This window comes from Vicugna pacos, chromosome 33 (genome assembly GCF_048564905.1).
Source record: "Vicugna pacos chromosome 33, VicPac4, whole genome shotgun sequence".
NCBI lineage: Eukaryota > Metazoa > Chordata > Mammalia > Artiodactyla > Camelidae > Vicugna > Vicugna pacos.
The window spans coordinates 9,436,184-9,463,938 of record NC_133019.1 but is presented as its reverse complement, the minus strand read 5'-3'; the positions used below and the strand labels follow the sequence as shown (position 1 = coordinate 9,463,938).

The following is a 27,755-nucleotide window of genomic DNA, read 5'->3' as shown; positions in this document are numbered from 1 at the left end:
ATCGTTGCTTCCATCGGACGATGTTATTATTACCTGTTTATGCACTTGCCTCTGCCACATTCCTGTGAGCTCCTGGGGAAAGAGCCCTGTGCTTTATTCCAGCATTTAGCACAGAGCTAGGTGCACAGTAGTGCCAAACTGATGGCTACTGAGTGAATGAGTGAATTCTGCCTGAACAGATATTCATAGAAAGGGAGATAGCTGAGCTGAAATTTGAAGTGTGAATACTGCCCCATAGAATGGGAGGATGAGGGAAGAGCATCCTTGCTATCTTAGGTCAAGTTCCCTAGAGGTAGAGTCTGAGATGGGGGTTCCTGGGAAAGTGAGGGAAGCACCCAGGGGAAGAGAACTCAAGGTTGTGGTCTCACCTGGACACCAGCTTCAGCCTGGGCCACCAGGCGCTCTGGTGCATGACCTGCACACACAGTTGGTCCCCTGTGTCAGTCAGTCGTTGGCCGAGGGCTGCCCTTAGGGTACGGGTAGGGCTAGAATGGGGGGGGGTCACAACCTCCTGGGCCAAATGCCTCCCATTTTCCAAGACCAGCTGAGAGCTATCATTGACTGACAGACACAATGCTGAGGATGGGATCCTGGGTGGGACACAGATCGAACCATCACACCCATAGCAAAGGGAGTGTCCCATTGCGGCTTCGTCCACTTGGGGAAAACCACGCTTGAGGTAGCGCTGCAGTGGAGGAATACGTGGGTTGGGTCTGGGAGGCCTGTGGGATGTGCTAAGTGTATCACACATTTTATTTAAGCTGTGGAGAGGGTTTTAAGTATTGAATCAATTGCTTTCAATTGTATTTAAAAATATTGGAGACGCACAGGGAGTGAATGGAGGGGCGGGGCAGTACCAGGCGGGCAGGCCGGTTAAGAGAAGATTCAGTAGTCAAGGTGGGAGGTGATGAGAGTCTGAACCAAGGTGGTGGCACTGGGGCTGGGAGGGGTGTCAGATGGGAGAGAGATGAAGGTCAGGGGGGAAGGTGTTTCCGGTCAGAGAGCAACCTCAGACCAGCCCGTAGGCAGCCACCTTCTTCTCACACAATTCTCGCACAACTGTCCCTGTCTTCCGTTGTGCACTCACCCAGGGGCTGTCGGGTTTGGCTCATCTGAATCAAAATGGTGCAAGGGCCACGCAGTGCTGGAATTTTACATTAAGGTGTCTCCTGGTTTTCTGAATTAAAAATCTGTGGAAGGAAACATGGCAGGTGCCCTCTGTGTGAGGCACTATGCTGGGCACCCAACTGGTCATGAGGGGAGGGTGATACACAAATCGGTAAAATGTGGTTCCTGCCCTCAAGTCGCTGCTAATCTTGCAGATGAGACAGAGGTGTAGACAGCCAGCCGTCACGTAAGGCAGATGTGATGGGTGCTCCCATAGCAGTGAACACGTGCTGGATCTTGGCCAAAGGTGCAGACAAACACAAGAGAAGTGTAAATAACATGTTCTGGTTGCCCAGACGAGGCAGGGATCAAATCGGACCGCAGGCTCCAAAAATCTTGCTTTTAGAAGAGGCGACATCTGAGCAGGGTCTGGAGGATGAGAAGGACGTTGGGCAGGGAGGACTGGCATCCTCGGCAGAGGGACCTGCAAAGTCAAGTCGTTCTTCAGGAAAAAGAAAGTCCTAATGGAATGAATAAATTGGGGCTTGTCTAAAAGAAACCCACAGTAGAGCTGGAAATAGAAACACAAAAGAGTTCGAGGTTTTGGTATTTTAGTCTAAACTTTAATTGAATTCTTATTACCCTCTCATTACCTTGGAGAAAACAGTTTGAACTCCTGGGGGAAATAATGCTATAAACAGAAGGCACTGAAATAAATAGGTAGATTAGTGTACAAAGGATAGTCATTCAAGTCTGTTCAAATCTTAATAATAATAGTTGACTGACAGAAACACCACTAAATGCAAAGATCGCGTTCAACCTGCTCCAGCTCCCCCGGGGCTGCCTCTCCGGGCTGATCGTTAGAAGAGCTGGGGGGCTGCTGGGCCAGCTCAACTCTGTTTCTCTACTCCAACCCTCTTTCTCTCGCAGGTCAACAGTGAACGGCTCTATCTGCCCCTGAAGCTGGGACAAGGGAAGATAAACATCTTTTCCTTTGGCTTCCACGTGGTGCTGGAAACCGATTTCGGCCTGAAGGTTGTGTATGACTGGAAGACCTTCCTATCCATCACGGTCCCCCGGGCCATGCAGAACAGCACCTATGGCCTGTGCGGCCGCTATAATGGCAACCCCGATGACGATCTGGAGATGCCCATGGGGCTGCTGGCCTCCAGCGTCAACGAGTTCGGACAGAGCTGGGCGAGGCGGGACACCTTCTGCCAGGTTGGCTGTGGCGACCGCTGCCCGTCCTGTGCCAAGGTGGAAGGCTTCTCCAAAGTGCAGCAGCTGTGCAGCCTGATCCCCAGCCAGAACGCGGGCTTCACCAGGTGCCACAGCAAGGTCAGCCCCACCTTCTTCTACAAGAACTGCCTGTTTGACACTTGCATCGACGGGGGCGCCATGCAGACCGCCTGCAGCTGGCTGCAGAACTACGCCAGCACCTGCCAGACCCAGGGGATCGCCGTGACGGGCTGGAGGAATTACACATCCTGCTGTGAGTCCTTCCCTCACCTCTCCTTGCTTCCTGGTCGGTGTGGGCAGGCCGGTCACCCAGCTCTGTAGAAGTCAGAGCCGACTGAGTGGGGCAATTTAAGGGTACGCACTTTGGAATTGCGTTTGTTATCTGAAACAAGGTGTCTAACCTCCCAGAGCCTCCATTATCTTATCTATAAAATGGGGTTAATGCCATTTATTTCATGTATTCCTCTGAGGATGAAATAAGCTCATGTCTGTGAAGCACAGAGCATTTGGACTCCGAAAGGGCACAGTAAGATTCTAACAAAGGACTAACGGGGGAAGAGTGAGTGAGTGAGTGGCTTAGTTAGTTAGTTCCAGAACCTCACGGACCCTTCATTGCACTGATAACTTACACACTTTCTCTTAGTGTGTTATTCTATTTGACTCATATATGTCGTGTATCAGTCTTTGCATTGATGAAATACAGCAGAATGTTAAAAGCGTTGGAAAAAGAATTAGATACACCTGAAATTAACACCAATCTTTCCCGTCAACTGTATTTCAATGAAAAAAAAGCAAAAAGCAAAAAGCAAAAGAATTCTAGCTTGGATCAGTTTGACCTTGAAGCTTTCCCTCCCGCGTTCTTAGTACCTCCCCCAGCCCCCGCCCCACACCCTCTGTGCTACAGAAACGGCGTTGAGGGGATCAGATGGAAAGCCCGGCACACTCCGTGCATGTTAAGTGAGGTCGCTGCTGTCCTCATGGCTTGCTCTGAGCCAAGCCCAGTGCTACACACTCTATCAACATTATCTCCTCAATAACCCAGTTAGGGAGAAGCTGAGACTCAGAGGGGTTTAGTAACTCAGTGGCAAAGTCAGAGTTTGACCTTCCAGCCCCAGAGCGCCTGCTCCCAACCCATCCACTCTACTGGTGCACTACGGGCTGGAAGCATTTGCCTGCACTCAGCACATCACAATAGGAAAAATGGGCAAGAGAAACCACTACTGGTCTTTGGCCAATCTGCCGTGGTCTGTTTTCCCATCTCAACCTCATTAGCTATAGCACATTTCTTTTAGGCCTAACTGTATGAAAAAGGCTCCAAATGGATGCTGAATGCAAAGAGCTCTACATAAGTGATCCAGCAGGGGTCCTGGAGAATAAACTCCCTTTTTCCATCCTGGAAAAGGGAGATTTGCATGAAAAAACAGAAACAGTGTTGTCGTTTAATGCTCACACGGTTAGTTGAAATTCCTCATCATTGGAGTCATGTAGATTGGGAGGGGAGGGTGGGAGGAAAAGGGAGGGGGAGGAAAAAGGTGCCTTTCAGCCAGGCTCAGTCCCTGAGCACGGGGCTGGTGAGAGCCATGCCAGCAGGAGTGACTGTCCAGACTAATTGGCCTCTGGTGACTTCAGGAAAATAAATAACGCCTATAAAAAAAAAGTCAGGGTCTGGATAAATCCCCAGAGCTTCTCTGGATTCACCGGGGTGAGCACAGTGGGGTGAGAGAACTTGCTTTCCTCTCAATCAGAAAACCAGGCTCGGGACCCAGTTTTCGCAAGGAGACCCTGCCTGCTGCCTCTTGAGACCTGCCGCGGAGAGGGCCCTCTTTTCCCGCAGCGACGCCACAGTGGCTGTTCTGCTCTCTGGCACGGCGGGGGTGGGGCCAGGGGACAGCACAGGCCAGAAGTCATTGCCTCCAGCTGCAGTGGGAAATCACCAGGAGGACCTGGCTTCAGAGGCGGCTCGTGCCAGGAACTCTCACCTTAAATTATGGGTATTGATTTTTGTCCCTTGTGGGAAGGAAGAGGAATCAAGTGAATAAACTGTCCTGACCTCACTTTTGAGGAAGAAGGTCCCCTACTTCTGTGGAGCGATAGGGCTGAAACTGGAGCAGGATGGGGAACAGTCTGGGAAATGGAGACCCTTCACACAGGGTATGAAGAGCATTTTTCTTGTCCTCCTGTCCCCTCCACTAGCAGCCTGTCCTCTCCCCTCCTCACAGTCCTGTCCAGACTTTGGTTGCTCCTCTGTACACGGTCGCCGGCAGCTCTATCCAAGGCGCTCAGAGCAGAGTCTGTCCTGCCTCACCCTGGGCCGTGGGCCCCCTTCCTGCCTGGGCCACCCGTCCTCACCACAAGGACAGAGCCTCCCCTACCTTGGCATTTCAGGATGGGGCAGAGATCCAAAAGACAGTGCCTGAAGAGGTGGTGGTGGTGACTGGCAAAAAGAAAAGCTAAAATAAGAGAAAAAAAAATTATGCTTTGAATTATACTTTGTGTGGGTGGAGAGGGGGGCTGGACACAGTTGGAGACAGCTCGGTTTTCCATTTTGAATTTCAGAAGCGGAGAAAAGCTGCGGGAGACTGAGTCTTAACTCAGCCTCTCCATCCGAGAGGTCGGTGACCACGGAGAGGCTGTCCTGAATACTGCTGTTCGTAACCATAGTTGACATGATGTTAACCTCCGGGAAGTGGGGACAGGACTGGCCCCTCCCGGCCCCACCCCCTACTGAGAATTAGTTCCATACCCTCACGCTGAGATATGAGAATGGTGTTTGCAAGAGAAAAGAGGTTAAACCAGAAGAGTCTGTTAAACGTTTGCTTTATTGGTAACAAGGAAGAATGCTGTTGGTTTTCAATGATATTGGCTGTTCCTGTCAATGGGATAATTTATTACTCAATTACCTTATTTGCAAATGCATTGGAAAACTCCTCCACCCAAGTTGAACAAATAGGCTTGGGGGAAGGGGAGGCCGAGTGTCTTAATTACTAACCCCTCCTTAATATTCCTTCAGCTGAATCTGTCATCCTTTCAGTCCCTTAATGGGGGACTTGAATTAGAGCTCTGGATGGTGAGGGTACAGTGAGAGAAGAAGAAAACAGATGCAGATGACAGGCACTTAGCTCCGACTGTGCGCCAGGCACTGAGTCCTCCCTCGTTTCCTCCTGTGACTTTCCAGCAGCCCAGTCAAGTAGGCACTGTTAACAGCCTCGTTCTCTAGAGGGGGAAACCAATGCTCGGAGAAATTCGGTAACTTTCCAAGGAAAGTGGCTTGGGTAAGTTGGAAGGTGGCCCCAGTGACAGTGCTCCCCACACTGTGCACTTCTGGTCAGGCCAGGGGTCCCAGGGAGCTGGGGAGCCCCTGGCTTTGTAGGATCAGGTCTAGGGAGGCTGGGAGGCAACTTCCCACCTTGGCGGGTCATTGTGAGAATTAAGTGTGACACTGTCTCAGAGCCCAAGCCACCGGGTGCCGGACACCTGGGGAGCGGTCAGCCGAAGGGCAGTATCGTGGCCATTTTTCCTTTTTGCTACTTCAGCGTCCTGGGTCCAAGGGCTTGGAGTTAGGGGGTTTCTCACATACTTCTCTGCGAGCCCAATAAGTTCTAGTTGAATAACTAAAAACTCCTATTACTACTGCTACAACACAAGGGATCCTTGAGGTACCAGGCGCTGTACTGGAAGCTTTGCCAAATCAGACCTCGTTTTATCTTAACAACTGCTCGATGGGGCAGGCGTTAGTATCCCCATTTTACAGACGAGGAAGCAGCAGACGATCAGAGAGGGTACGTCACCTGCCTAAGGCGACACTGCTAGCTAGTGCAGTGAGCCGGGGCTCAAACCAGGACAGTCTGATTCCAAAGCCCCCCTCAGCTCTACTGCATTGCTGTGTTTCTCTTCAGAGGGTCTGGTGCATTCTGCCCACCTGGGGCACACAGGCCCCATCCGTCCACTGGCCGCGGCAGGAGACACATTCATAACCACGACAGACAGATATCCAGGTGTAGAGCTGTCACCGTTCACAGCTCTTCGTGCTTCACTGGGGTGGAAAAAACTCAGAATCAGGAACTTAGAAGTTTGTTTTCAAGAATCAAATATTGATTGATGACCTGTCGTATTCTCAGGACTGTTTTGGGGGGGTCATGGGAGATTCAGAAGTATAAAATATGGAGTTTATTGTCCCGTTGGCAAAATAGCATACTCGAAACAACAGTGGACATCTCCAAATTGGCAGTGTATCTTCCCAGATACATGCAGATATATTGTAGAGCTTCAGGAATTAAAACTGGCACATGCACAGAAAAACCAACCAGTGGACAGATGAGAAAGTCTAGAAATAGGTCCACACACTAAAGAGAAAATAGGATACAGTGAAGCTGGCATTTCAATCCCTGGGAAAATGTATTATTCAATAAAGAGCCGACTAGCAGAGGGAAAACAGCTAAACCCTTCTTTCATTTCCTCACTCAAAATAAAGTCCAGACAGAACTGAGATAAAACATAAATGTTTAAATTATAAAGCTTCTAGAAGAAAACAAAGGAGTATTTTTGGTAACCTTGCAGTAAAGAGGGTCTTTCTAAGCAAAACACTCAAAGCCATAAGGGAAAACCTGATAAATCTGACCATTTAAATTTTTAAGTTTCTACATGGCAAAAACAAATGGACCAGAAAAAAAAGAAGGAAGAAGCAGCAAGTGATAAATATTTTTTAACATGTCACAGACAAAAGTCTATTTTTAATGTATAAAGAGCTTTTACAATTTAATAAGAAAAAGTTCAACAAGCAAAATGTGAAAGGGACAGTTCACAGAATAAGATACAAATGGATTACAAACAGATGAAAAGATAATCAACCTTACATAGAATGCAAATGAAATAGGGACACAGCAGAAACAACATTAAAATTTTGTTCTGGTGGTAAAATACACATAACATAACATAACATAAAAGTTACTATCTTAATCATTTTTAAGGGTACAGTTCAGTGACATTAAGTACATTCATATTGCTGTGCAACCATCACCACCATCCATCTCCAGAACTCTTCATCTTGCAAAACTGAAACTCTACCCATTAAATAACTCTGCATTTCCATAATATTCCAATAATGCTCCACCCCTGCCTGCCCCAGCACCTGGCAACCGATATTCTATTTTCTGTCTTTATGAACTTAACTACTTTAGATACCTCATATAAGTGGAATGATACAGTGTTTGTCTTTTTGTGGGTGGTTTATTTCACTTAGCATCATGTCCTCAAGGTTCACCCATGTTGTAGTATATTACAGATTCTCCTTCCTTTTTAAGGCTGAATAATATTCCATTATATGTATAGATCACATTTTGCTTATCCATTCATTCACTGATGGACACTTGAATTGCTTCCACGGTTTAGCTATTGTGAATAGTGCTGCTATGGCAATGAGTGTATAAATATCTCCTTGAGATACTTCTTTCAAATCTTTTGAGTATATACCCAGGAGTGGAATTGCTGTGTCATATGGTAATTCTATTTTTAACTTTTTGAGGAGCCACCATACTGTTTTCCACAGTAGCTGTACCATTTTACATTTCTACCAATGGTGCACAGGGTTTCAATTTCTCCATATCTTTGCCAGCACTTGTTATTTTCTGTTTTTTTTTTAATTCTATTGATAGTAGCCATTTTAATGGGTATGTGGTGATACCGTATTGGACTTTTGGTTTCCCTGATGATTAGTGATGTCGATTTGCATGTGCTGTTGACCATTCATACATCATCTTTGGAGAAATGTCTGTTCAAGTCCTTCGCTCATTTTTGAATCAGGTTGTTTTTGTGGTTCATTTTCAGATGTTCTCTATATAGTCTGGTTAGTGACCCCTTATAGATACAGCATGTAACTTTTCATATTTCCAGGGACCAGGAAGTTTAGTGATAAATAACCAGTGAGGATGTGGGAAAGCAAACCTCCTCATACAGCCCTGGTAGGAGGAGACACCAACACAGCCTCTTGAGAGGGCAGCTGGGTCACATCCATCAAAACCTTAAATGCACACACCCTCTGACCCAGTAATTCTGCTTCCAGGAGTTTATCGCATTGATTCACTCACTCACGAGGGCAAAGATATCCGTACAAGGATGTTCACTGCAGCGTCGTCAGAAACATGTAAGACACAAACACCACACAGCAGTGCACACAGAACAATAATTCAAGGCCAAATGGTACAGAGGAGAAATGCCTACATGGTAGTAGTTGTGCTTCTCTGTATACATTGATTAAAATAATAGTTTGTGTAAAACTTTTAAGCAAACCTGTCTTCAATGACTGGCTAACACTCACTGAACCCTTAGGTGCAAAGCACTGTTCTAAGCACACAGACTCACTCAGTCCCTGCCTACAAGCTATGAGGTGGTGCCGCAGGCATCTGCATTGTATGGACCAGGAGCTGAGGCCCAGGGACGCTAGGTGACAGCTCTGGTCTCCCACAGCTGGCTCCAGAGCCCGCCTCTGAACCAGGACCCCCACTGCCTTCCATAAAAGCACCTACCCGCATTCAAAAACCACAGAGCATAGTTGACTTGTGTCAGCGTGGGTCAGTCCATACACACGTGCACACACTGTGCCCGTCTGCCACTCAGAAATCCAGGGGCTCGGGGGCTTGTTTATAAACTACTGGTTTGTATTTCTTGCTGCCTGTGGAAATTCTGAGTTGGTATTGATGTAAGAGTAGGGAGCTTCTCAAATACCGGGGCCTCCATTGGGACGTGAAGAATGGGGAACTTGGATAGGCTGGGAGGAGAAAAAGGGGGTCCACGGCGGGGGTCGAGTGTAGACCTAAAGGCAGGAGTGAGTGTGGGGCGCCCCAGGAGGCCGTCAGGTGACCCACTGGAGTCAAGATGAGTGTTGGGAGGTGGGTTTAAGGCAACAGGTTAGACAGAGCCTCAGAAAAGAAGGCAAAGGAGCGGACAAAGATGGTGCAAGGGGCCTCGTGACAAGTCAGAGAGGCTTTGCACAGGCAGAGCGCGCAGAAACGGGGATGTGACAAGGCTTACTCCGCGCCAGGCGCCGCCTCCCCAGGTTGGGGAGCGACAGCCCCGAGGCCCGGTCCCGATCCGGTCCCGGTCCCGGTGATGGCGGGGTCTTGACTCATGTCTCCCGTTCCAGCCGTCACCTGCCCCCCCAACAGCCACTACGAGAGCTGCGTGAGCGTCTGCCAGCCCCGCTGCGCCGCCATCCGCCTGAAGAGCGACTGCAACCACTACTGCGTGGAGGGCTGCCAGTGCGACGCGGGCTACGTCCTGGACGGCAGGCGCTGCATCCTGCCCCACAGCTGCGGCTGCTACTCCGACGGCAAGTACTACGAGGTAGGGCTGCCCCGCCGCGGGCTCCTCCAGCCCCCACAGGCTGGGCGCGCCCCCCCCCCCCCCCCCCCCGCCTTCCCACCTGCTTGGGAAGACGGTGGGGTGTATTCGTGGGGAGGGGGACGGGGCTGCAGAGCATCTGGAACCCAGATCCCGGCTCTGGGCACGCGTTTGCGTCCCTTTCCTCCCCTCCTCGCTGGCATTTGCGTTTCCCCTCCATGCCCTTCTCTAGGCCCCTTCCATTTCCTCTCCTGTAAGTCTTCCTTTGAAAGTTTCTGATGGGGCTACTGTTTGGAAAGATGATGGCAGGTAAGCTGACATTCGTTGCTGTCTTCGCTAAGGACATTTTTAACTGGAAAATATGGAGCTTGAGGCTGGGAGGAGTGGCTTTCCTGTCTTCTGGCTGTTGAAGCTCCATGAGCGGGAGTGAGGGCTACCATCTCCAGGTGTGTCCTCTGTCACTCTGGTACAGTCCCCAGAGAGTTTTGTCCACATCGCTTAATGCTGTGTCCCTGCATCCTACCTCTGCTCCTCTCTCTTTGGGGGCTTAATGTAGAGCTGATGAAAATGCCCTTCTTAGATGGCACTGAGTGAAACATACTAGCTCATGAAATCATTTACTTCTCTACCCTGCAATCTTTCTGGGCCATAATACTAAGCTAGAAAACATCTTGCCTGGAGACGGTATTTCGCCCTCAGCTCTGCCTCCAGCCCATTGCCTGTTTAAACAATGTCAGCACCTTACATTGCCGAGCAGACAGTTAACAACTTCAGCTGAAGAATAACTGCTGTTTGCAGATCACTGCTACTGAGGATGATAAAGCATGTTCCCTGCCTTAAGGAACTTAAAAATCTATTCAGGAGGGGGAGGGGGAAATGCACTTTAAAGAACAAGAGGACAATTACAAAATAACATATCGACAAGTAAAAAATAATACCCTACAGAACTAATCAATTTTAAAATGAAATAGAATCGCAGCATTAAAACCAAATCTAATAGAAATGTCTGAATTGGAAATAAACTAGGCAAAAAATAAATAATGTCTCCTTTTCGTAAAGACACATCGTTCTTATTTGAGAAGCACTAAGGTGATTTTACTTTGAGAAGAAATAAAAGAGAATGAATATGGAAGTTATCTTCAATCTCATTTTCGGTGCGCAGCTTGTTTAAATTTTATATTGGAAAGCCGAGGAGGAGTCGAGTGAAATAGTAAAACTGATCAAACAAGGTTTTGGTTTTTTTTTTTTTTTTTTTTGTGAGAGGTGAGTTTTGAAGGTAGCTCTTAGAAATATTGATTATTTGAAAGGAAAAGGCAGAACATGTGGGAGAAAAGACTAACAGATTCCATTTTCCCACAGTCTGGGAGAAGAGATAACCAGGCTTAAAAACTGAACAAGAACTACTTCTAATCTCTGCTCCCCTGTCCGGAGACTTACCGAAATGTGCCCATCGATCAAGAGTGTCACGCATCCCTCCACAGAGATCTTGAGTGTTTGTGACATAACAGAATGAGATCTGGGTTTGATCCTAACTGAACCAGCGCTGGTGGCGTGACATTGAGCAAACTGTGTCACTTCTTTGAGCTTCTGCTGCCTCTATCTACCACACGTTACTAATAATTTCAACTCAGTGAGGTTATTGTATAAATAGTCTACGCCAGGTGCCTTAGTATCTGGCACCTGGTCATTCAGTAACTGGTAGTTGCTATTGTTTTTGTTATTCTCTTAAGAAGCATTTTATAAATAAAATATCCGGGCATGTTAATGAAATGATGCACATAAAAGCCCTTGGAGCGCTCAGGAAAGGCACAGGATGGTGCCCAGCAGCTATTAGCACTCTAAACATTATTATCTGCTTTTCATCAGGAAGTCAGTGGGTTTTGACAACAGCTGATATCTGGGAAGTAACAAACTCACAGAACAAATAACCCACATCTACTTGCCACCATTCAGACAAGCTTGGAGGCTTGTTTATACAACAGATTTCTTTGGAAATAAAGAGTGAGCACATCTAGCCATTAGCATGTAGGGTAATCACCCAGCTGTCGTTGTCAGGTCTAATTAAGGTAGAGAAGGCGGCACCGGGCCAGTCAGTGCTTTACTGCGATGCTCGTTTCCTGATCAAGTTCTCCTGTGGGATGAGTTATTTACCCTTGATCATATCCACAGCCGTCAGGTTATTTTTCTCTTTCCACCCACGGAACGTCTGACTGCTTATCAGAGAGAGGCCAGACCATCCACTCAATTATTCTGCAAATCTGATAAGAGAAAGGAAGTCGATCTGTGAGGCTACCGGCATCCAGAATATTTCACAGGTCCGGAAGGAGGAAGACTTGGTTCCAGGAACTACTCTGAGGATGCAAGAGTCAGCAGGGGCATCCTGAAGTGGACCAAATTGAGAAAACTTTCCTGGAAGATCTTACTGTCTGTCTACTTACCCTTGGGTCTGAATCATATCTATGTTTGATATCCAGGGTTTTCTTTTTATATATATATCCACGGTTTTGATACATCTACAGTTAAAGCAGAAAGCGGTGACCAGACAGGAGCATAGGCTTTCTTATTATATCATTAAAGCCTCTTCTCTGGATAAGCACTGTTTTGGAAAATTGAGTTCATACACTGAGTACCCGTATCCCTATGACGTAGTCCACTTACTGGGGCAACACCCCACTAGGACGGTCATGACCAATTGCCAGCAGTTCCTTGGAACTCTTAGTCTAGACCAAGTGCAAGGTTAAGAGCACAAACTCCAGAAAGGGCAGAAAATAGTCGCTGCTACCAACTGACGCTTTGTCGCAGGTATTTAATATAGCTTGATACCATTCCGCACCATCTCAAAGAGGATGAGCGGTTCTTCTCCGGTAATAGCAGCCATTATTTATTGAGTACCTGCTCTCAGCCGGGAAGTGTGCTTCACAGGTCTTATTTAATTTAATCTTCACAACTGCCATGAAAGACATTATTATTACCTCCAATTTGGAGAGAGGAAACTGACACTCTGGGAGGTTGGTAGAGCCCCCGATACCTAGATTTCTCACTTCAGGACACACGGAAATAGGGGCATTTTCATCAGAAGTAAATTAGAAGTAGACTAGATACCAGGGGAAAGTTTGGGACAGTGAGTATTGTGAAATGTTGAAATGGTTCATCATAAGAGTTGGTTATCACTTTCTTTTAACCTACTTAAGATTTGAAGGGTTGGGTTTATCATTATTGAGTGGACTAAAATTTCTTCCTTGAAGTGGAGCTGGGACTCCTTCGATTAATTCCCCACCAAATGTTTTTCCTCTTCACCTCGTTCCTCTAACGGCTGCACATTCCGCTCGGCTGTGATTAGCTCTACAATCCAGCCGTAAAGATTCCCAAATTCTTGATTGAAAAGGCTAAATTGCACACCGTTGGGCATCTGAGTTACACGGAATTGCTGTAACGTTTGAATGGAAGCAGCCCCCCCTGCTGCTCCCTGTTGCAAATTCCAGCCGCGTTAAAGACAGGCCAGGCCGGCGCGGAAAGGGTCCACGGGCTGGCTTGGGCCTTGGGGTCCCCAACCCCGACGGCAGCCTGAGCCTCCCGCTCTCTTGCAGCCCAAGCAGCTGTTCTGGAACAGTGACTGCACGCGGCGCTGCCGCTGTTTCCGGCGCAACCTGATCCAGTGCGACCCGCGCCAGTGCAAGTCGGACGAGGAGTGCGCGCTGCGCAACGGCGTGCGCGGCTGCTTCCGCACCAAGACCTCCTACTGCCTGGCGGCCGGCGGCGGCGTCTTCCGCACCTTCGACGGCGCCTTCCTGCGCTTCCCCGCCAACTGCGCCTTCGTGCTCTCCACCATCTGCCAGAAGCTCCCCGACATCTCCTTCCAGCTCATCATCAACTTCGACAAATGGTCGGCCCCCAACCTCACCGTCATTTCGCCCGTCTACTTCTACATTAACGAGGAGCAGATTCTCATCCACGACCGCAACACTGTCAAGGTGACAGCCTGTCGTCCGCCCTTAAGCTGCGTGCCCCGGAACGAGGGCCTGGCTAGGGGCCAGCTTGCTGTGGTTCTCCCAGATGACCAGGTTTGAGGGTAACAGGCCGTTGCTTCAGCTGTACTGCACACAGGGGACCAGACTTTAAAGAATAAAAGGGTAACCAGCCTAACCACGGGCCCTGGTTAGTCCTTCGCTGACAATTCCAAAGGCCTTGCAGGAAACGAACAATGTCTCAAGGCTGTAAGGTCGGCGTGGGCGCTAACAGAGCTTCAGGTGATAAAATGGGAGATAAGTCCCCCTTTACTCTGAATTAATATCCAAAAGGCATCTCATTCGTTTTTAGGAGCCTTTTAAATTATTCTTGGCTCTGCCCACCTGTACCAAGGCCCACTCTTTCATCTCTGCCATCCTTTCTAGAAGCTGAGGGAAGGCTAGTTTGCCTATAAACACAACCACCTAAGTAAAAAAAAAAAAAAAAAAAAAAAAGAGCTGGGTGGTCTCTCGGTATTAGAGCGCCCCCTATGCCGTGCCAAGGGAAAGAAAACAGAAGCCAAATATGGTGGATTTCTCTTAGGCTGGCTGCCTGGTTTCTTGTGACTCTTAGACATGTATATAAATAAATGCCAATCTCCAACCCACCCTATAACCTGATACATGCCTCCAACCTGGATACCTCCCGTCCTCCCATTTAAGAAGATAATCTGCTCTGAACTAGTGACAGTTACTCCCAGCCTCTCAGCTAAACCAGGCTGGTCACAGCAGGTAGACCAGAACCATGGAGTCAGACCCCAGTGTTCTGGGTCCCGGTAGGGAGGGGCTGGGGAGAGCCAGCACATCCACATTAACGTCTTTGGAATTGAGTGTGATTGTATCTGCTTTCCACCACTGGCTCAGATAATCACACACTGGGAGTATCTTGACTTGAAGAGTCATCAAATAGCTTAGTATCCAGCATTAGGCAGAAAGCTGGCAGTATTTTGCAAGCTTAAAAGGAAGAGTGGATTTTAATACTGATTTTTAACTTCAGTGAAAGCTGCTGCTGTTTTTGACACTCCAATTTCTTTTGCAAATTGTCCCACGTAGGCACAAATGCACTGGTCATGAATACAGCAGCTAGAAAGCGTTTGCCGGAGAGCAAAACTGACATTGTGCTGAATAAAATACCCCTAGTCACCAGAACAGTAAAGAATCATATTTTTAAAAGTCTTCTACTTTTTTTTTTTAAAGAAAATAAAGTCACTAATGACCTGGGGGTGGGGGTGGGGGGGAAGAACAATTTATTTTGTAAGTACAGGAAAGGTGTGTTATGTTCTGTCCTAAGGGCTAAGAAAAGAAATTGTTATAAAGCAAGAAAATGGCGAATGGAGAAAATGTTTGCCTATAGGACCTCCGGGAGGGCAACTCCCGTTTGAACATTATATGCAGGGAAACAATAAACAAAGCAATGATCCCACATTCGTTTTAACTGTGTTAGATGCAGGGCTGGGATTTCCTTTTCAGTAACTGGTTTACGCAGGGGAAAGTTTTATACAAAAATCCAGCCATTTGTTATGGGTTATACTTTTCTACCTTTTTTTTAAAATCTCTATGCCTCTATATTTTGCTTCTTTGGGGGCAAACTGTAAGATGAATGAGTTCTCTTAAATTCTAGAGGTCAGCAAAATACGGAATTCAGCCAGATTTATTTGCTGCCTGTTTTTGTAAATAAAGCTTTACTGAAACACAGCCTTGCTCATTTAGCTACTGTTATCCATGGCTGCTTTCCTTCCACACGGACAGAGTTGAAAAGCGATGCAGATCATATGGGCCACAAAGCCTAAAATATTTACTCTGGCCCTTTCTGGTAAACGTTTTGCCAACCTCTGCTTTAAGGGTAATTTACTTTTTCTTTATCCTTTAACAGGTGAATGGCACACAAGTGAATGTTCCGTTTATAACCGGGTTGGCAACCAAAATCTACAGCAGGGAGGGTTTCCTGGTGATTGACACCAGCCCTGACATCCAGATACACTATAATGGTTTCAACGTCATAAAAATCAGCATCAGTGAGAGGCTGCAGAACAAAGTGTGCGGCCTTTGTGGCAACTTCAATGGGGACTTAACTGATGATTATGTGACCCTGCGGGGAAAGCCGGTGGTGAGCAGCGTGGTGCTGGCCCAGAGCTGGAAAACCAACGGCATGCAGAAAAGGTGAGCATTCCAGCCACTCGGCTCAGTGTCCCCGAGCCTTCCCCGTCCCTGACAGGCGTTGAGGAAAAAAGCACCTTCCCCAGCATCACCTTTTCTCTCCTACAAAGAGCTGACCCAAAGGTCTTTGGGATTTTCATCATACAGATAGGCACAGTAATTTCTTGAATGACAGAGAAAGGAACTGATCTTAGATGACGGAAGTCTAAATTTTGGCATCATCCAGCCCTTGACTAACCAGAAGAGTGTGCCTGGGATTGGAGCTCTGAAGCCTTGGCCAGCTGCCCAACTGGGACTGGGCACCTCTCCTGGGGGCGGGGTTAAGAGTTGGCCCAGGTGGGGAGGGTATAGCTCACACTAGAGTGTGTGCTTAGCATGTACCAGGTCCTGGGTTCAATCCCTAGTACCTCCATTAAAATAAATAAATAAACCTAACTACCCACTCCCCAAAAACAAGACTTGACCCAGGAGAAGGGCTAGCCCTCGTTCCCACTTCTGGGAAGCTTGGTGATCGTTGTGAAGGTACAGTTTAGTGGGAATCAAGCAAGCAGGAATCACCAAGGTTATGATCAGGCCCCTCTTTGGGCAGCTGAGACAATGACTTAAACAAGTTATTCCAAGAGTGTTTAACTTAGGAACCCTCAGGGCTGCCGAATGATGTGAGTTCCTCTCTGGATCTATAGATAAGCTCCTCTTTCCTGGCATTTCTTTGCTTGGACCATGGCTCTGACCCGTTGTGCTTCAACACGCCAAACATCAGCTAAATACCCAGCTAAATGTGGAAGTGACACTCCAGACCCTCTCTGACCCTTCTGCAGGTGCAAACTGAGTAACGCCTCATAAATTAGACTGTCCTGTGAATTCTGGGGCCCAGGGCTGGAAAGACGAGGCAAGGTCTCGTCCAGTCTCTTCCTTTCCTAGGTTAAATGGAGGCTGCAGTGGAATAATTTACGTGAGCGGATCCTGTATGTGGCAAAGCCAAGATTGGATTCCAGAATTCCTAATGGGATGCTTTCTCTAAAATGTCATTTATTGGGCCCACAGTTCGAAAAATGACTACTTCAGACATTTAAGCTCTTCTGGGGCTTCCAAAGATAAGCAAGGTTCTGTTCCTCCTGAGGAATTATGATTCTGTTTGAGCTTCCTTTCCAGTTCTTTCTTCCTTTTCTTCTTCCTTTATAAATGATTTCAGACACCAGTCTTCTTGTGAAGCTTTTGCTTTTGGTCTCTGAAAGCTAAACTGGAACTGGTGTAGAAGCTTCTGGATTTCCTTTCAAATCATTAATCCTTCCAACTGACCTTACGATTATTATTGGTTAATTAACAATCATTATTACTATTATTGTTATTGGTTATTATATCAATATCTATTAATAGTCGTTGTACCCATTATATCAGTCAGTTATCTCCAAGGTTAATGGTTATTATATCAATATTTACCTTTCGTGTGACACTTGGCTACCAATTTATTATTTTATTTTACCCTCACTTATCCCAGTGGTGTAACAATAGAAATTACCTGAGTTTCCTGAGGTCACAGAGCCGACTAGTGTTGGGATCAGCAGCCCCCACTAACCTCTGGGTTCGCAGAAGGGATAACGGCCATGGCCTTCCCAGCCACCGGACATCTCAGACGGCTGGCTGTGCTTCCCTCGATCTGACCAGCCCTCTCGCCCCCAGCTGCAACGAGCTGCAGTTCTCACAGTACGCAGCCATGTGTGACAACGTGCAGATCCAGGAGCTGCAGGGCGACGGCTACTGCCTGAAGCTCACGGACATGAAGGGCTTCTTCCAGCCCTGCTACGGGCTGCTGGACCCCCTCCCCTTCTACGAGTCCTGCTACCTGGACGGCTGCTACAACCACAAGAAGTTCCAGCTCTGCGGCTCCCTGGCCGCCTACGGGGAGTCCTGCCGCTCCTTCGGGATCCTCAGCACCGAGTGGATCGAGAAGGAGAATTGCTGTAAGAGAATTATTTTATTTCTGCCGGCTCTCTTCTGAGTCAAAGGCACAGCTTTGCTGGTGGCATCGCTTTGTCGAGGGCTGGCCGGCTGGTCTCCATCTTTACCTGTTGATCTCCCAGGGTTGGAGGGCGGAGAGCTGTGAGCTGATTTCATGAGGGGCACTTTCAGTGGAGCTCATTGCCCCCTAAGTAGAGGTTAATGGGGAAGGTGGACCATGAATCAAAAAAGACTAAGATGTCCTGGTTTGAGGAACTTCTCTGCGATCTTAGTGGCTCTAAAATTTCCCTTCTTGACAAGTATTTCTTGAGCACCAACCATGAGGGGGCTGGGTGCTGGGAACAGAGGTAAATGGCTTGGACTCCACTCTTTATATAAAGATCCCCATGCTCATGATTGTGAAACAGTGTCTGAGGAATTAAGAGCGTGTCTTCCATCTTCCCCACTTCCCTTCATCTGTGTGTGACCTTGGGCACACTTCAGCTGTGAAATGGGGGCAATGATACTTGGCTGGCCGAGTTTGCAAGGGTTGGAGGAGATAACGCCACCAAAGCATGAGGCACATAGCAAGGGTCTGATTACTAGCTTCTGTCATTATTTATTAAAGGCTGGCCTGTCTGTTCATTTGCATCTGCTACCTGACCATCACCAGTTCCACTGAAGTGGCAAGTCCACAGTGTGACCACACGCTGCCCTGTGTTGGTGTGAAAATCAAGTTGTGCGTGTTTCTGTTTGTTTTCCTTTTTAGCAGGAGTGGTTGAAGATCCCTGTGTGGGGGCGGACTGTCCCAACAGAACCTGTGAGCTGGAAAACGGAGGCGAGCTGTGTGGCTGCATCGAGCCGCCTCCCTACGGAAACAGTGAGTGACACCTGCCACCACTGCCATCTCCCCTCCCGCCCCAGATGGGCCCAGACTGGCAGCCGCGTAGGAAAGCTCCTGAGTGGGAGCCGGAACAGCCCATACTGTGGGTTAGAAACCAGAATCGCGAAGCTTTCATGAACATTTAAGCAGAACAAGGAAGCAATCCAACCTCTTCAAAGTGGGCTAATGTTCATTTCCTCATAGCTACATCCTTTTCTTCAATAAATGATAACACGTAAATCTGTACGTGCATAGAATCAGCCAGCTCCAGCTGAGACCATGTTCAACATCAGAGAGCTCCAAATTGATCTCTTAGACTCATAGGGAGGTAAGATGGTTTGACGAAAACATGAAAGAATCAAGCCCAGAGTGCCAGGCACTTTTAAGGTGTGCTGGAAGCCAGCTTTATCTGGTCAAGAATTGTTGAAGCAAACAGCAGGTCACTAGGACTCCAGCTCAGGTTCTTAACTGCAGCTCCCTGGAGGTAGGAATGACCTTGTCCCCTGGCCAAGTGCACCTGTCCTGTCGGCTGGAGGGGGAGCTGCTTTGCTTCCCAGCTCTGTGCCCTGGCCTGAGCCGAGGAACTCAGACGGCCCGTGCTACATTTAACATCCTCAGAGAATGAGAGTCTAGCTGACCAGAGGCTCCCCTGGAGGGGACACGTGTGCTGTTCAGAGGCTTCCCCTGAGCAGATAAAAGCGTTTCTCTCTCTCTCTCTAGCGCTCATTAGCCTGTGTCTAGGTACTCACGGAAAATGTCGATTTGTGCATCCCATGTCAAAAAACAAGAGCTCCGAGTGCTGGCCTGGGTACCAGCTGGGCTGTGGGGTGTCCTGGCCAGGGCTGGTCTGAGCTGGGGCGTGTTCTTCAGGCAGAACACAGCCAGCCAGATGCTGACGGAAAGTAGCTGCCACCAAAGGGGGCAGAAATCCTGGGTTTATGAAGGAAAAGTCAAAAGACGCTTCGTATAGCATTTTCATCTTCTAAAAAAGGCCCTGGCAGTGCCCAAGCGATCGCTTTGAATGAGTGCATTTACTCATTTACTTTGATCAAAGCCTCATCAGATACGCCGCGGCCTTTGTGGGAAGGTCGTTAGCCTCTTCTAAAGGGAATGGGGGTGCCTGGCCCCACCCCTGCAGCAAGCCGGACTCCCCCCGGCTTGCCTTTAAAAATGACTGTTCCCCACAGACTCCTATGACATCATCGACGCGGAGGTGACCTGCAGGGCGGCCCAGATGGAAGTGTCCGTATCCAAGTGCAAACTCTTCCAGCTGGGCTTCGAGAGGGAGGGCGTGCGCGTCAACGACAGGCAGTGCACCGGCATCGAGGGCGAGGACTTCATCTCCTTCCAGATCAACACCACCAAAGGGAACTGCGGGAACATCGTGCAGGTGAGAAACCGGGCCGGGAAGAGCGCCTGCCGGCGGTGGGGATGGCTCCGGGGTTTTGCACATCGCCTGTCCCTCAGGTATCTTCAGGGTGTTCTGCTTAGAAATATGCTCCTTGGAAAACAGCAAAAGAAAGACCGCTGGAGAATCACCGCTGGAGAATCAGCCCTGGGTGCTAAGTGGTTCACTGGACTGAAAACGTGCTCAGTGACATGCTTCCTTCCTTGGTTTACGCCATTGACGGGCAGCCTTTGCCCTGCATGTTGACAGTTTCTTGTTGTCTCTCTCATGCTTCTGGGTCAAGACAGCTAGGCTCAGCTTTTTCAGGGGATAAGGGTGCCACAGACATCATTTTCCCATTGGCTGCAAAAATACAGCAAAGTCACAACCTTTTGTGTCTGACCATCCAGTATGTATAGGTCAGCAGAGCATCTCGCCTCTCTTCTTCCTGCTCCTCCCAGTGATCTGTCTTTTTCTCAAAACTGAGTTCATTAACACTTTTATCGGGGAGTGAATGGAGTAAGATGGTGAAACGTGCATGTGTTCATTTTGGAACCTGTGGGCGTGTCTGGTACAAGGTTTGGTGGAGGAGGGATTCTGAATGAATAATTGCAAGAGAAGATTTCTGCTACCTCGGGATGGTGCTGCTTCGTGCCGTCCCGGCTTGGGCTCCCACAGATAACCCGGGGCTGGCTGTAGTTAGACCTCAGTGGTACATGAAATCAGCCTCCGTGGGTATTTGAGGTTATCAGACTGAAGGATGCTGTTGACATCCCTTATAATACTTTTCTCCCCCTAGTAAATGCTGTGAGGCCAGCTCCGTCCTGATTTATACTGGCCTCTGGGTTGTGGATGGAAGGAAGCCATTTCTTCATTCTCAGGCTCATGGATTTGAAATGCAAGCCACGTCCTCCCGCCCAGATTTAATGATTTCTGACCTCCCTTTGCCCTGCAGTCCAATGCCACTCATATCATGTATAAAAACACAATTTGGATCGAAAGTGCCAACAACACTGGCAACATCATCACCAGGGACAGGACGATCAGTGTGGAGTTTTCGTGTGCTTACGAGCTGGATATCAAGGTTTCCTTGGACGCCGTTGTGAAGCCTATGTTAAGGTAGGGACTCTCATGGGGTCCACGGGTTGCTCTGTCTTTTTCTTGACAGTTAAGGTTAACATAATCAAGATGGCTAGCATCTGTCTTTAAAGCACGAGGGAGAGAATAATGCATATTTCTGAACCCGAATGCCTTAGACCAGCACTGTTCGATAGAACTTTCTGCAGTGATGGAGATGTGCTGTATCTTACTGTCCAGTATGGTAGCTCTGTGTGGACGCTGAGCACTTGAAATGTGCTGGGGAGAGAGGGGAACTGAGGAGTTGAATTTCTAATTTAATTTTGATTTTAATTGCCACATGTACCATTAGACTTTACTACTATCTGCCTGGCCTTCCCGCTGCATTTTCAGCTTGGAGAGTGGTAGGTGATGGAATACATAACATTGCCGGGGGTTCCCCCGACTCACGACTGTCTCCCTCGCAGTGTCATTAACCTGACAGTTCCAACCCAGGAAGGCAGCTTCACCACCAAGATGGCGCTCTACAAAAACGCCTCCTACAAACACCCCTACCGCCAGGGCGAAGTGGTGCTGACGACGCGAGACGTGCTGTACGTGGGGGTCTTCGTGGTGGGAGCCGACGCCACGCAGCTGATCCTGACGCTGAACAAATGCTACGCCACCCCCTCCCGCGACAGCAACGACAAGCTCCGATACTTCATCATCGAAGGAGGGTGGGTGGCCGCCTCGTAGAGGACCGCCTCCGAGCCTGTGGGGTTCGATTTGGCGACATCCTTTTTTAGAGAAGGGAATGGGAACTCACCTTTGTCGACGAGCTACAGGGCCAGCTGTCTGCACCCGGGAGCTTGTCTAATGCTAGTGACAGCCCACGCGGGAGATACCAGAAGCCCTGTGTTATAGACGAGGAGGCAGAGCTTAGAGAGGTCAGGCAACCTGCTTAAGGTCACACAGCAGTTTAGTGGCAGATCACCAATTCATGTGGCATTAACTACCAAGTACTTTATTCTCAATGCGACCAAAGAGGGCATTCCGTCCTGCCTACTTTGAATTTCCGTTTGAAGGGGATTGTGGATTATCTGCAAATAAAAGGATGTAGCGAGAATAAGTAAAAGTTGGTGAATAGGGCATCTGTCAAAATTTAAAAGGAATTAGAACAAATTAGCCATAAACAAGTTTCTTTACACGCAGCAGTATATACCCAGGACCTAGTATACTTCCTGACACACAGTGGTTGTACCACAAAATTATTGAATGAAAGAATGAAAAAGAAAAAAAAACAGACTATTAACCAAGCAACAATAATGATAATTATCTTCATTTTTTAAAAAACATTTAACTGGTTTTGTCAAGCAGCAATAATTTTTTAAACAGGTTTATTGCACATATAATTTATATACAAGAAAATGTACTTGCTCTAAGTATAAAATTCAATGATTTTTATTAAATTTGCAGAGGAGTGCAGCCATCATCATAATCTATTTTGGAACATTCCATCACCCCAGTACAAGGTTTCTTAAAGGAGATGACTGTATTAATCAAAATCCTTTCTTACAAGTGTAGAGACCATTTCAAACTAGTTTGTGCAAAAACAAGGCAGTTAATGGTTACAAAACCAAATCACAGGAGTAGATGTGGCTTCAGAGACGACTGGGTCCAGGGAGCCACCTGCTGTCAAAACTCCCTCTACCCCTTGTCTGTGTCTCTGTCTCTGTCTCTCACTGGCCTCGTTAGACACTGGCAGTCCTGGACTTGCATTGACAGCATTGCAGCCACCAGGAGTGAGCATTCTTCTAACCCCAATTCAGGGAACCCCTGCGAAGGAATACGATTAGCCTTTCTTGGAACAATTTCCTCTTCTTTGTTTGGAGGAGATGCAGCATTAAATTGCCGGGTGTTGGGGAGGACAAAGTTCTTCTCAGTCCTTTTGGGGTTCCTGACTGGGTCTGAATGGACCAAGACAGATTAACAGGAGAAAAGCATACAAATGTATTTACTGCAAGTTAATATAAGGAAGCCTTCCTAAGGAATTGGAGACCTGAAGGAACAGTTAAAGCTGAGTAGTGTTACGTTCGGTTTGATGAAGAGGCAGTCGTGGAGAGAGATGACAGGTCAAAGATTATGGGGTGATTGGAGTAAACTGGGGGGAACTTAGCCAGACTGTTCAGATTCTTCTTCAGCCCCCCTTTGTCTTTGGAGACAAGGATGCTTCTTCCCTCCGGGCATCGGGAGGGTATCGCTCACATGAGGGTTTTGTGACCTGTTTTAGGGAGACAGATGGATCGGGGGTGGGGGGAGGTCAGAGTGACCTTCCTGCTTCTGCTATTTTCTCAAACCCCTTCAGCCTAAAATAGTCAGTGTGCCAAGGCGTCAGATTTTGGGGTGGTGTTTCTTGGCTCCTATCCCAGGCCTGGGTCAGCACGCATCCGTGGGGTGGTGAGGAAGGTCTGTGGACACTGTAATTAGCTTTAAAGTTGGGAGGGAAGGAATGATTCCCCAAAGAAGAATGATGTGGTTCTGCGTAGACATACAGCAAATAGATATTTTGCAGATGAACAGGCTCAGAGAGGCTGGGTGCACAGCTCACCCAAGGCCCCCCAGCCAGCAAGGGCCCGAGGAAGACTCCTTTCAGGTACCAGGACGCACCAACCCCATAGCTGGCCAGGGGCGGTTTGTGGCCTGGGTTGCTGAGGCATACTGTGGAATTTCTTTCAGCAAAGATCTCATTAAGACGTTCATCTTTCTGAGTTGGTCTGTAGCCTCCCCGGAGGCAGAGGGAAGGACTTGGGGACCACGTGGTGTCTCACAGGCTCAGATGCTCGGGCTCAGGTCACAGGTCTCCGTTTCTCCCCGTGTCTCCCCGTGTCTCCCCTCCCCCACCACGGTCCTTTCCCAGAGTAAAAGGGCCACGATCTGAGCTGCCGGACAAATGCAAACCCAGGTGGTAGGGCTTTTGTCTCCTTTGAAGAATGCTGTTGCATTTAGCATTTTTTAAAATAGTGTTTAATAGAGCCGACCCGGAGAGGGAGAGGGAGTGAGCTGGCGTGTTCGTAGACCTCAGCTTCCCCAGGGTGCGGACTAAGGTCTTCATGGTTCGTCACGTGGGAGAATCTGAATCCACGGGTCCTTCTGACCTTTCATGGGGGGATGCGGGTAGTATGTTTTTCCAGTGAGAACTATGGGAAGACTGATGCTCAGTGCTGAGTGGCTGAGCAGCCAAGTAAGTGGGTCTGCGTCAGAATTTGGGGGGTCAGCTACTCCTCTCCAGCTGTGGGGGTCAGGGGCAGAGACACCACCACCATCTACCAGTGACGCAGAGGTCTGGGCACACGAAGGTCCCTTCTCTGTTTCCTTTGTGTGCCCAGAGAGTGGAAAGGGCTTTTTTCTGACAGTGGATGAAGGATTCTGGTGCTGGGCTAGGTCGTCCCGCTAAGGAGGCACTCAGACCGCCTGTCCTGATTCCCCAGCGCCTTCCTTCTGCTTCATGTTTTTCTGACACTTGAACCTCAGGTCACCTCTCTGGGAGCTGGGGGTCTGGTTAAGAGGGAAGATCGTCTGTGTGGGACTGGAGAATCCTTGAACCAATTTAGATGATTCGAATGAAGAACACTGACAAAGTATGGCGAGGAAGTTTTTCTTTCAAAGCATTTAAGAGGCTACTGCCTTGAAGACTAATTACAAAACATAATAGGTGTGGGGCTGCTGAAGCATAACTTCGTTTTTATTTTATTTTATTTTTTTATTTTATTTAACTTATTTTATTTCCCTTGTCACTCAGCGATTCACTCCTGTGGGCCAGGGGAAGGCAGCCTTCTATCTTGATCATTTTAAAGAGCATCTTGGCTGCGATGGGCCAACCTTGGCCGTGGCAGTAGAAGTCACGCATCCACTCACTGATTCCTCCAACAGAGATTTTTAAATACTTACTTCGCGCTCTTACAAGACACTTACTGTGTCTTGGAGACACAGTGAGGATTACCCCTTGATTCCTGCACTCCACAGGCTCAGCAGGGTGCTGTTAGCAAATCTAAGAAAAGCCACCAGTTCCTGCCTGGTCAGGGTGCACTGATCCAGGAGGAGGCGCCACAGGCTGGCGCTGGAGAAAGAGCAGGTGTTAGCGTGGGAAGAAGTACGGAGACCTCCAGGTGCAGAGCCATGATGGGAAAAGACCCTGGGGCGTAACAGACTGTGATCCATCAGGGAACCCTAACTAGGGAGGCAGGACACCTGAGTCATTGCCTATTGGCTCAACAGCACCAGGAGCGGAGGGTGGTGGCGGAGAGGGGGTCCCTCCATCAAAACAACCCTTCAGCTCCTCTTCCATTGCGTTTCCTTCCTCCTCCATCTCCCCCCTGCTTTCACTTGTGGGAAGATTTCCCAACAGGGTTTGAAAAAGGGGCCCCTTGAGATTGCAGATACTACTACTAAAATAGATAAACAACAAGTTTCTGCTGTATACACAGGGGACTCTATTCAATATCTTGCAGTAACCTATAATGAAAAAGAACCAGAAAAGGAATATATGTATGTATATGTATGACTGAAACATTATGCTGCACACCAGAAATTGACACAACATTGTAAACTGACTGTACCTCAATTTTTAAAAAAGGAAAAAAAGAAAAGAAAAAGGAGCCCCTCCCCAAATTAATAATTAACTGAAGAAAGTACAGAAGTAAGGACTCATCTCGTGTTTGTTAAATTCATATCAGGAAAACACAGCATCACAGAGGGAGGCAGGAGAAAGTGACCCGTGGGGAAACGGAGTGCCCACCCTCCAGTCATTTTTGTTTTCATTTGCAGCTAAGATGCTAATTTGAGATGCTCTTTGATGCTTTTCAAACAAACTATGAAACTGTAAGAGAGCCGTAATAACTCACAATTCCACACGCTCTTGAGGTCACTTTCAAACGCAAAGGCACTTTTACCCTTGGTGACGGCTTTGTGTGAAACATGAATGTGAAGCAGAGAGTCCCTCTTTTTTCTGAACAGGTGTCAGAACATTAAAGACAACACCATCGGCATCGAGGAGAACGGCGTCTCCCTCACCTGTCGCTTTCACGTCACCGTCTTTAAGTTCATCGGGGATTACGATGAGGTCCATCTTCACTGCGCGGTGTCCCTCTGTGACTCAGAAAAGTACTCCTGCAAAGTAGTAAGTGAGAATGTGAAAAGGAAACGCTTAGCTTTATTTGTCACGGCCCCACTCTTCCCAGCGTGGGGGTGACCAACGCCGGGGTCTGCGGCCCTGCAGTGTTCTTTAGGACTCACCGCACCTGGCACGGGCTGAATCGGAACCACCCTCAGATGCCGAGGGGTGGCGGTCATCTTTGGTGGGGCAGTGAGAGAGAAAGCATGGCAGGATGATGACCATTTACTCCCTTCTCTCCAAAATGGCGATCTGGAGTAACACGAGACCAGGGTTTCTCGAACCTCGGCACTAGTGACATTTTGGACGAAGTGACTCTTTGTTGTGGGGGCGGCCCGGTGCACTGCATGAAGTTCAGCAGCATCCCTGGCCTCTGCCCCACTCACTGCCAGTAGCGCCACCTCCCCACTTGCAACACCTGAAATGTCACCTGGCATTGCCAAATGTCCCCCAGGGGGCAAAACTGGACCTGTTTGAGAACCACTCCACCAGAGTCTCAAGGAGCCAGGCCACCTGCTTCTGAATTGAGCAATGGGGCCAAGCCCCCCCCCACGATAGAAGCAAACTCCTGGGCTCAGGGTATGCTTTATCCAGGTGTCCTTTAGACAGGAATTATCCCACAGGTCCTCCAGAACCACATCAGAGCCTGAGGCACTCTCTGGAGGGGCTGGTGGGATAAGGTGACAAACCGATCGTCTCTCCCCTGCCAGGTCCACATCCCCACCACATATGGCTCTGTCCCTAGGGTTCTATTGCACTGGTACCCGGTCCCTAACCTTTAACATTCCAGCTTCATGCTCCCACGTTTGCAGGATCGAGATGTGAATGGTGGGCAGAGCTCCTTACAGATGCCGCGGTGTGTGTTACCACCTGATCTGATACGAGATCCTCATTCCTGGGAACGGAGCGCCTTTGAATCTAACTCTAGTGTGGAGAATATCTTTAATTCTGTTCAACATGAAGCCCCGAGTCCCAGTGGGCTCAATGATCAAGGATGCATTGGTTCTAATTAATCTGAGCTGCTGCGGTACCCGCGGCCAGAGCCACCGCCTCTTTCAGACGGGGAAACGTGGTAAAGAATGAGTCAGCAGCTTAATTGTGTGAAATTTCCCCTCTGGTTTTCTCTTTCAGCACTGCCCGCAAAATTCCAGGATCGCCACAGATTATATCAAAGAGCCTAAAGAACAGATCATTTCAGTGGGACCCATTAGGAGGAGAAGTATGTATGTCAGCGATTAAAACAGCGGGGTCTGATGCTTGGGCTCAACCCCTGGGTGTGTTTCGGGTGAATGAGGGGCCTGAAGACTCCAGCTAGGGAACCCCAGTTTGAGAAGACTGCCCGCTCCCAGGATGCAACCTGGTCCATCAAAAACCCACAACAGCAGCGGCTTTTCCTCTTCTTCTCCTCCTTAGAAGGGCCTCGCCCTTAGATACGACTTGACGAGCTGGACTGTGGGCAGGTAACCAGGCGGGCGGCTC

At 48.4% G+C, this 27,755-nt stretch overlaps 1 protein-coding gene across 3 annotated transcripts in view; it reads left to right on the top strand.

Annotated features, from left to right (window-relative positions):
- Positions 1–27,755, top strand: part of TECTA (tectorin alpha) — a 67,232-nt gene that overhangs the window by 38,032 nt on the left and 1,445 nt on the right. The window contains exons 12-23 of one of the 3 annotated variants that reach the window (XM_072953732.1): positions 2,038–2,599; positions 9,485–9,684; positions 13,269–13,652; positions 15,559–15,845; positions 17,508–17,803; positions 18,550–18,660; positions 19,851–20,053; positions 21,006–21,169; positions 21,595–21,843; positions 26,120–26,279; positions 27,096–27,097; positions 27,408–27,495. In XM_072953732.1, the coding sequence (XP_072809833.1) occupies positions 2,038–2,599; positions 9,485–9,684; positions 13,269–13,652; positions 15,559–15,845; positions 17,508–17,803; positions 18,550–18,660; positions 19,851–20,053; positions 21,006–21,169; positions 21,595–21,843; positions 26,120–26,279; positions 27,096–27,097; positions 27,408–27,495 (2,706 nt within the window). Of the gene's footprint in view, positions 1–2,037; positions 2,600–9,484; positions 9,685–13,268; positions 13,653–15,558; positions 15,846–17,507; positions 17,804–18,549; positions 18,661–19,850; positions 20,054–21,005; positions 21,170–21,594; positions 21,844–26,119; positions 26,283–27,095; positions 27,098–27,407; positions 27,496–27,755 lie in introns of all 3 variants that reach the window. The other 2 variants (XM_072953731.1, XM_072953730.1) reach the window with 2 other exon arrangements.